This window comes from Pristiophorus japonicus, chromosome 11 (genome assembly GCF_044704955.1).
Source record: "Pristiophorus japonicus isolate sPriJap1 chromosome 11, sPriJap1.hap1, whole genome shotgun sequence".
NCBI lineage: Eukaryota > Metazoa > Chordata > Chondrichthyes > Pristiophoridae > Pristiophorus > Pristiophorus japonicus.
In genome coordinates, this window is record NC_091987.1 from 143,453,217 (window position 1) to 143,463,826 (window position 10,610).

General features: G+C 43.6%; 1 protein-coding gene across 2 annotated transcripts in view; it reads left to right on the forward strand.

The window, feature by feature from the left end:
* Nucleotides 1–9,848, forward strand: part of LOC139276312 (ecto-NOX disulfide-thiol exchanger 1-like) — a 246,631-nt gene extending 236,783 nt beyond the window's left edge. For both annotated transcript variants that reach the window (XM_070894111.1, XM_070894112.1), the window contains 2 exons: nt 7,654–7,739; nt 9,616–9,848. In XM_070894111.1, coding sequence (XP_070750212.1) covers nt 7,654–7,739; nt 9,616–9,759 — 230 coding nt within the window. In that variant the 3' untranslated portion in view covers nt 9,760–9,848. The remainder of the gene's footprint in view (nt 1–7,653; nt 7,740–9,615) is intronic.
* The last annotated feature ends 762 nt before the right edge of the window (nt 9,849–10,610 follow it).

A 10,610-nucleotide genomic window follows, 5' to 3' on the forward strand; every position in this document is an offset into this window, starting at 1 on the left:
GACTAATAAGGATTTCCCTCAGTTCCTCCTCCTTACTAGACCCTCCGACCCCTTTTATATCCGGACATGTTACAAACTGTTAGTAATTGCAGAAACGTAGGTGAGTAGAGGTTACCCAACGGGGCAGCCCTCAGATGGATGCACTTACACTACATGCAGCATCGGTGAGAACTGGCCTTGCGTCACGCGGCCCTGCAATTCTAATACTAATGCAGTCTAAATCTGGAGTTGGAGCCTGAACTGACACAGGAACAGAGAGGAGTGAGAGACCCTGAAGGAAAGATTTTCCCTCCACTTCCCTTCAGAGTTCAGTTCACGCTCAGTTTACACACCACAAGTTCAGCTAAATGTTGTTTTATTCATTCTCGGGATGTGGGCATTGCTGGAACGGCTGCCATTTATTGCCCATCCCTAGTTGCCACAATAGTTTGTTGAGCCACTTCAGAGGGCAGTTAACAGTCACCCACATTGGTGTGGGACTGGAGTCACATACATGGCAGACCGGGTAAGAATGTCCTTCCCAACAGGACAGGAATGAACCAGTTGAGGTTTTATGACAATCTGCCAGCTTTAATGTCCACGTTTACTGAAACTTGTCCAGATTTTTAAAAATTGAATTCAAATTCTCAAATTACCATGGTGGGATTTGAATTCACATTCCCAAGATTATTAGTCCAGGCCTCTGGATCATGAACATAACCACTACACGACCATCCCCAATAATAATGCTGAAGATGCAATATGCAGTAGATGTAGCTTGTGTATAAGTGGCCATAAGCCTAAAGCCAACAACAGCACACCCTGTTCATGGTTACAGTTCTCCACACACAAGATAAACAAGGCAGTGTCTGCTTGTTCCGATCCATTAAGGGGGCACCTGACATCTCATCGGGTGAGTTAAGCGCACAGATGAAGAAGTATTCACAAACCTTCATGAAGGGTGTAGATAGGGAGGATATAGAAATCTTTTATGTGGAACCAGACAAGTGTAAGTGAACAATAATTGCAAGCCAAGTCACCGCAGTCTTAAAGGGTAACTCCCCCGCACTCAGGGGTTGTAAAATAAACTGCCGGCCACACAGGGAATACAGATTTGATTGAAGTGTTCTGAGAGTAAACGGTCACAGTGTTCATGTCAAGAGATTAATGGAGATGAAAAAGGTCTCTGTGAACCGAAGTGATTGTCCAAACTGGATGGGCCAAATGACTTTGTTAAACAGGACACTCATGTCATTGGCAATGGGAAAGAATGGGTGTGCAATATAGATGCTACACTGTATTGGGCATCTAACAGCACTTCCTAATCACAGATTCTGATCCAAGAATGTTCACTTTACATGGACATTCCTTTTAGAAAATACAGAATCCAGTACCTTGTGTTACCAGCAGATAATTATATTCGGACAGGTTTCAACAATCCCCACAGAATCAAAGTCATAGAACTTGTTAATAAAACAGAAACTGTATAAATGTCACCAGTTGTTTGTATTTTGTTTAAATTATTATTTGCTGTGTTATGGTTATATTGCAATTCTTTTTGAAGTGAATTAGTTGCTTGAGAGTACAGAGAGAGAGTGAGTGGGATTAAATTTGAGAGCTCATTTTCTGACTAAATTCAGCAATTTCAGCTTGTATGGCTAATGCCCAATTTTGCGGAAAAAATAACAGCATCTGAACAACGCTCGGCGTTATTAGTGTGTAAATCGTCCAGCAACTTGTGGTGAGGAAGAGATGTCCCATGAGTTGCCGTTAGCCTCACAAAAAGGGCGACTCGCACTCAATCTCCCAGTGAGTTTCATGAAATTGCTGCATTCGCATATTAATTACCCATGAAACTCGTACACAGAAAGGTAAGTCTATTAATTAATAGCGTAAGAACTCTTTCAATTACTGGAAAATTTTAATTGTGGCGTCTCATTCCTTCAGATTGTGTATTGTTTGAGGAGATTTTAAAAATGTCAAATTCTAAATTAATTTTTTTCTTAATTTTCCTTTCTGTCTCTTTTTGTCTCTCTCTCTTTCTTAATCCAATCTTTCTTTCCCTCTCTTTATTTCTTTTCTATACCTGATTTGACTCTAAAAACCTTCCTTCTCAGCCCTTCCTATGTTTGTTTCTCAATCCTTTAATTCATTGGTTAAGGTGACAGACTGTTGGTCCCATCGTTCACCAAGGTCCCAGATGCCCTGTTACCCTCGCTGCGCCGTTATCAGCTCACACTTCCAGAAACTTTGTGGGCAAAACATTTACAAACTTAAATCCAAGTCTAACTAATGGGGCACACGGCAAGATGTCCCGCTCCAGCAAAATCTGGACCAGTGTATTTTGGTGAGGGATGTTGGTGCTGGGGAACGAAACACTTGCACATCTTGTACACCCAGGGGGAATTTCTACTCTGCACATTCTTTCTGAACATATTTACAGTTTCACTGTAAAAAGCATGCAGTGTAAATCTCTTCCTTCCACACGTACTCTGAGAGAAGGAGGCATGAAGAAGACCTGTAAATCCCACAGCCAGGCAGGTTATAAGGAAAGAAAGTGGACAATCCCCTGTAACCCATGTGATGATGAAGCTTGCATGTTTTTAACCACTTGTGTTTTTGTCAGGAGTTAATGCCTCAGGAATATGGCTTGAAAATGCTCCATCTGGAACGTGAGCAATATTGATGGCCCTGTATAGTCTCCCAAAAGTAATCTTCAACCCCCAACATTAGAACTGCATGCATTTGGTTAAGCAATGTCAGATTGTGAGTCTGTTTTGGTAAAACCACCGTCATATACCTACGACTCAGTCAGACTATTGTCCATTTAGAACATTTTTATAGTCTCCGTATATGAAAGGCTGAGATAGATAGATTTTTGGAGTCTAGGGGAATCGAGGGATATGAAGATTGAGCGGGAATGTGGAGTTGAGGTCGATGATCAGCTATGATCTTATTGATTGGAAGGGCAGGCTCAAGGGGCCATATGGCCTACTCCTGCTCCTATTACTTATGTTCTTATGCTGTACTTATAGCACAATTAACCTTCCTATCCCATGTCAACAGCGGATTCCACACAAAAGGGATGAAAAACATGGGCCAGTCACCATGTGTTCCAGTGAAAAACAGGTGCAGTGTTATCAGTTCCATAAAATGGCACATGACTGAATTTGCTTGCGAACTGCAATTAAAGATTTAGATTATGTTAATAAACTACTGGAACCTCACAGCATGTACTTCAGAACACTTTGAGAAGCCTCTTGTTCTGTACATAGCATCCCAATATTTTCTGTTGAGATATTTCAGTGGATAGCACTAATAAAAAGACTTTTACATGTATTTGAGGCTCAAACCCTAATAGAAACATAGAAAATAGGTGCAGGAGTAGGCCATTCGGTCCTTCGAGTGTGCACCGACATTCAATAAGATCATGGTTGATCATTCCCTCAGTACCCCTTTCCTCCATACCCTTTGATCCCCTTAGCCACAAGGGCCATATCTAACTCCCTCTTGAATATATCCAATGAACTGGCATCAGCAACTCTCTGTGGCAGGGAATTCCACAGATTAACAACTCTGAGTGAAGAAGTTTCTCCTCATCTCAGTCCTAAATGGCCTACCCCTTATCGTTAGACTGTGTTCCCTGGCTCTGGACTTCCCCAACATCGGGAACATTCTACCCACATCTAACCCGTCCCGTCCCGTCAGAATCTTACATGTTTCTATGAGATCCCCTCTCATCCTTCTAAACTCCAATGTATAAAGGCCCAGTTGATCCAGTCTCTCCTCATATGTCAGTCATGCCATCCCGGGAATCAGTCTGCACTCCCTCAATAGCAAGAAGATCCTTCCTCAGATTAGGAGACCAAAACTGAACACAATATTCCAGGTGAGGCCTCACCAAGGCCCTGTACAACTGCAGTAAGACCTCCCTGCTCCGATACTCAAATCCCCTAGCTATGAAGGCCAACATACCGTTTGCCTTCTTCACTGCCTGCTGTACCTACATGCCAACTTTCAATGACTGATGAACCATGACACCCAGGTCTCGTTGCACCTCCCCTTTTCCTAATCTTTTCAGATAATATACTGTCTTCGCGTTTTTGTCTCCAAAGTGGATAACCTCACAATTATCCACAGTATACTACATCTGCCATGCATTTGCCCACTCACCAAACCTGTCCAAGTAATCCTGCAGCCTCCTAGCGACCCCCTCACAGCTCACACCGCCACCCAGTTTAGTGTCATCTGCAAACTTGGAGATATTACATGCAATTCCTTCGTCCAAATCATTGATGTATATAGTAAAGAGCTGGGGTCCCAGCACTGAGCCCTGCGGCACTGCACTAGTCACTGCCTGCCATTCTGAAAAGGACCCGTTTATCCCGACTCTCTGCTTCCTGTCTGCCAACCAGTTCTCTATCCACGTCAGTACATTACCCCCAATACCATGTGCTTTGATTTTGCACACCAATCTCTTGTGTGGGACCTTGTCAAAAGTCTTTTGAAAGTACAAATACACCACATCCACTGGTTCTCCGTTGTCCACTCTACTAGTTACATCCTCAAAAAATTCCAGAAGATTTGTCAAGCATGATTTCCCCTTCATAAACCCATGCTGACTTGGACCGATCCTGTCACTGCTTTCCAAATGCGCTGCTATTTCATCCTTAATAACTGATTCCAACATTTTCCCCACTACTGATGTCAAGCTAACTGGTCTATAATTGCCTGCTTTCTCTCTCCCTCCCTTTTTAAAAAGTGGTGTAACATTAGCTACCCTCCAGTCCATAGGAGTCAATAGACTGTTGAAAAATGATCACCAATGCATCCACTATTTCTCGGGCCACTTCCTTAAGTACTCTGGGATGCAGACTATCAGGCCTCTGGGATTTATCGGCCTTCAATCCCATCAATTTCCCTAACACAATTTCCCGCTTATAAGGATATCTTTCAGTTCCTCCTTCTCACTAGACCCTCAGTCCCCTAGTTCTTCCGGAAGGTTATTTGTGTCTTCCTTTGTGAAGACAGAACCGAAGTATTTATTCAATTGGTCTGCCATTTCTTTGTTCCCCATTAGAAATTCACCGAATCCGACTGCAAGGGACCTATGTTTGTCTTCACTAATCTTTTTCTCTTCCCATATCTATAGAAGCTTTTGCAGTCAATTTTTATATTCCCGGCAAGCTTCTTCTCGTACTCTATTTTCCCCATCTTAATTAAACCCTTTGTCCTCCTCTGCTGAATTCTAAATTTCTCCCAGTCCTCAGGTTTGTTGCTTTTTCTGGACAATTTATAATGCCTCTTTCTTGGATTTAACATGATCCTTAAATTTCCTTGTTAGCCACAGTTGAGCCACCTTCCCTGTTTTAATTTACTCCAGACAGGGATGTACAATTGCTGAAGTTCATCCATGTGATCCTTAAATGTTTGCCATTGCCTATCCACCGTCAACCCTTTAAGTATCATTTGCTGGTCTATTCCAGCCAATTCACGCCTCAAACCATCGAAGTTATGATTACTTAAGTTCAGGATCCGAGTTTCTGAATTAACTGTGTCACTCTCCATCTTAATAAAGAATTCTATCATGTTATGGTCACTCTTCCCCAAGGGGCCTTGCACAACAAGATTGCTAATTAGTCCTTAGTCCTTTCTCATTACACATCACCCAGTCGAGGATGGCCAGCTCTCTAGTTGGTTCCTCGACATATTGGTCTAGAAAACCATCCCTAATACTCTCCAGGAAATACTCCTCCACTGCATTGCTATCAGTTTGGTTAGCCCAATCAATATCTAGATTAAAGTCACCCATGATAACTGCTGTACCTTTATTGCATGCATCCCTAATTTCTTGTTTGATGCTGTCCCCAACCTTACTACTACTGTTTGGTGGTCTGTACACAACTCCCACTTGCGTTTTCTGCCCCTTGGTATTCCGTAGCTCCAGCCATACCGATTCCATATCATCCAAGCCAATGTCCTTTCTTACTATTGCATTAATTTCCTCTTTAACCAGCAATGCCACCCTGCCTCCTTTTCCTTTCTGTCTATCCTTCCTAAATGTTGAATACCCCTGGATGTGGGGTTCCCAGCCTTGGTCACCCTGGAGCCATGTCTCCATGATGCCAATTACATCATACCCATTAACTGCAATCTGTCCACCTTATTCCGAATACTCTTCACATTGAGGCACAGAGCCTTCAGGCTTTACTTTCTAACAACTTTGCCCCTTTAGAATTTTGCTGTAATTTGGCCCTTTTTGCTTTTTGCCTTAGGTTTCTCTGCCCTCCACTTTTACTTTTCTTCTTTATATCTTTTGCTTCTACCCCCATTCTACTTCCCTCTGTCTCCCTGCATAGATTCCCATCCACCTGCCATATTAGTTTAACTCCTCCCCAACAGCACTAGCAAACATTCCCCCTCAAACATTGGTTCCGGTCCTGCCCAAGTGCAGACTGTACGGGTTGTACTGGTCCCACCTCCCCCAGTAGTTGAGCGTCGTTCGGAGAGGCAGCGGGAGATCGAGCAGCATCGGTGTGCTGTGGTAATCTAACCACAACAAACATGTTCCGAATTCGGACCTGCCGCAGATATTTCCTCAGGCTCAGTGACGCCGATAACTCAACTCAGCATCTTCCTTTTGTGGAGGTTGGCTCGCTCTGTCCTAGATCTGCTTGTACCACAGCACAACACAGGGGTTATAACTGAAACTCCGTCCCCTCGATCGGGATGTCTATGCCTTATGTGGGGGTTGGCACGCTCTGACCTAGATCTACTTCTACCACAGCACAACCCGGAGGTTATAACGCGAACCGCCACCCCCCGTCACCTTGATCGGGATGTCTATTCAGTTTTCAGTTTCTCCAAAGGCGAACCACTAACACTGGATGATGGGATGTCTGGTTGAATCATTAGTTGCTATATTCCATAGTAAGGTGAACATATAGAGCAAATTCACTTGGTTCAAATGGTACAACTTATTTCCACATCATAACATGAAAATGACGAATGCGCTATGCCACCCCTTAAACAGAGCAACTCCCCTGCATCCTGACTGTCTCAGCCTGCCTCTTCTGGGGCTGTTTGCCTCAGCCACAGCTTTTGTTGCAACAATCAGGTTGTTTTTTCAGGTGTCTGACATTTGCTTTATTTCCCAACTGTTCACAATCAAAAAGATCAAAAGCCTTCCAGGCCAACGGTTCCGAAGGAGCTTCATCAAGTAGTGCCAAGGGATTATTTACATCCATGTGAACAGACAGGATACCGGTTTAACATGTAGGCACCTCCCACAGCTTAATGTGTCTGAAACAGTAACATTCACTGCAGTTCTTTTCTAACCAGATGTGTCCCATTCATTTGGAGTGAGAGTCACTCGTTTCATTTAAAAATGTAACCTATTAATGTGTCTCACTCTTAAAAAGGATGTCAAGGCCTTGGAGAGGGTGCAGAGGATATTTATCAGAAAGGTACCTGGGATGAGGGACTTCAGTTATGTGAAGAAACTGGGATTGTTCTCCTGTAAGAAGGTTAAAGGGAGATTTAATAGAGGTGTTTAAAGTTATGAGAGATTTTGATTGAGTCAATAAGGAGAAACTGTTTCCACTGGTAAAGTTTATTGCAAAGAGCGCTTAATTGTTGGCAGAAACTCTAAATAAATGTATTTTTCTGAAACAGGTATTATTTCAACTTTCCTTCACGTCCATCCTTTTGGAGCCAACGTTGAATATTTATGGTCTTACCTGCAGCGGCTAGATGCCAAGGTAAAATATAAGGTTAAACTTTACAAATTCATGGTCCTGGAAGTCGGGTGTGGAGGTCAGTGGACCCCACAGGATTACGTGTTCATTTCCCGCGAGGCGACAAACATCCAGAAGTGAATTCCTAACGGGAGGGTCAAAGTTATTGGAAAGGTCAAAGTGAGCATTTGTGGCAGAGTCTAGCTGGGACAATATTGGGCTGCCCCCTCCCCAGCTTCAATATCTGCTTAAATAATTATTCAATTGGATTTTTAATATTCTGTCTATGTTCAAAAATACTTTCCACTTTTTTTTCTTTGAAAAATGATTTGCTGTTTCAATATAGAATAATTTGTGTAACCTCTGTGGCACAGTTTATTTTGGTCCCATAATTAGATATCTTCCTTTTAAGAGAAGTATTATGCGAATTTGTTGTCATGGCAACATTGGTTTCTGCTCCTTGAGCAGCTCGGAATCTAATTGCAGCGATACAAAGTGCGGTGCTGAGGCAAGATGCAGTGGCCCTGATAGTCGGGATTTATCGGCCTTCAGAGCCAGTACGGGGACAGACCAAGTCTGTCCTTCAGAGGCTGAGTCAGCTCCCCACAGCTCTGTTCTCATCTCTGGCTTGGAAACCTTAACCAAACAAGCTTCATCTCAGGAAACAACCAGAGAGAGAAAGAAAGATTACTTTCCCTTCAAATTATTGTTTCAATTCAAGTTCATCTGATTTATTTTTAATTGACTAAGAAGCAAACATTAGCAAAAGCGAGAGGACATCCATGAGGAATTGGAGAATTCCAATGGCATCCCATGAGTCAGGAAGAGCACATCATTTATGAATGCTGAAGCTACAAGAGGGAAATGAAATGTTTCTCCTGAGTGGGGTCTTACCCACCGAGTATTCTATTTATACCGCACATTTAATCTTTATTCTACCAAGCAATGTCAGGGGTGTTGCTGAGCAGATGTAGTGTTGACCACTTTAAGAGGACCAATTTTATACTTTACTTCAAGCTGTAGTCATTTTGTGGAGGTTAATGTAAGTGTAGAGGACGTGGTCATGCTCCTCATAATCAACCAAGATAGCTTTCACCTCTCTTCTGAGGGTTTGGACAGCAAATTGAAAATCCCATGAGAGGCTCAGCAAAGTCATCTGTTTCAGCCCGAGAGATAAGGCAGTGTTACTATCGGTCCCAGAGCTAATGAACGCATTTAGTGGCTCAAACATGTACACATACTCACTGAAGCAGACTTGTCCAGTCATGTAGATATTACAAATGCTGGCACTGAACTCTAGGATCCAGGCACATGCCTCCTCAGGCAACAGTGCCTTCTATATGTTACACACAGTATTTAATCGTGAGGATGAAAAGCTTCATTGATTCCTTGCCCAAGAATATTTTTAGGGTAGCAGTACTTGGATTCTAAAACTTCATCCCTATTTGTGCGATTTTCAATATGGGGGCCCAAGAGGCTGTGGGGAAGGAGCAGAAAATGGTTTGAATAACTGTTTTCTTCTGACAATTCATAACATTAATTATTTTATTATACTGGAGTTAAAGGGACATAATGACATCAATTAAGCCCCGCCTCATTCACAAATCCACCATTTTAGAATGTGTAGGCCTGATGTAGCAGCCTAAACATGTTTCCCTGTGAGTGTGTGGTCGGGGAGTGAGGAGATTATCCACTCTGCTCTTCTCTCACTGCTCCCTGCTACATGGGAGAGATGTCAACACCACATGAGGAGCTCTGTGATTCCGGTTGGCACTGCAAGTGTTGCCAGCTGCACAGTGAGTGTGAGGGTGTCTGAATTCTGTGCGGGATTTACAACAATGCTGGTGCTGGGGTCTGGGAGCTCTGGACTTTAACTTCTGGCGTGGACTTTCCCCTGCAGATATCTTCGGGGGAAATTGAGATCCTTCTCTTACAACTGCCACACATGTTTCAACAAGAGTTCACCGGCGTCGGAGCCTCGCTGGAGAAAAGGTGGAAGTTCTGCGGTTTCGAAGGAATTAAAACAGTCAGCCAATCAGCCTGAAATGATGCTCCGCAAAAGAAAATATAGATTTCCTATTCCATTTCAGGTTTATGCGTCAGTGAGCATGAAATCTGGTGATTATGAAGAGGATTAAAGCCGCAAAACTACCCAAGCTCGAGGTCTAATTCCTACATCTGTTGTATCTCTGATGACTGAAAACTTATCTGTACCCCGGTTACCGACCTGTCAGAATATGATGGCTCTACTTTGTTCTTCATCAAAAAAACTCGTTATCTGACTTCTACCCATGGCTGCAACTGCTCCAGAATGAGGGGGAAAGGCGGGATAGCAGGGGCGGGGGGGCGGGGGATGGTGGCATTATTTGGAAATGTTGTCCACATACCGTGAGGAACACATTTGGAAGGAATTGAAATACCCGAGAATTATTGTACGTGGAGAGACATTATATCGCGGTGATCCAGCAAGCGGACCGAGCCGAAAGGTTCAGCCTCGGGGATTGCCGGCACTGAGCGACCAGTGCATGCGGCACAATAGCAAAACGGGCAAAGACGTAAAGCTCGAGAGGCAAGTGGGGCCCAAACTGTTGTGGGATCTTCCCCAGACACAACCCGGGCCCAGGTCTCTGCTCATTGCCAGATCGCTCCATCAGGCTACAGCTGAAATGTGTTTATGGTGCACCAAGGGACGGTGAATCTTCCCCACCCCCTGCCATCCGGCACCTTCACGTCTGCTGCGCCTCGCGGATGGGAAATTAGAAATAAATTATTTTTTTGAAAGTTTGAATGATAACCTTTTACCTCACAGTGTGGTCATGTCACCTTCTGTTGTCTGCAAGATTTCTCTCGTCCGTCTGAAGAACACTCGGGCCTAGAATTTCCCGGCCGTTAAGG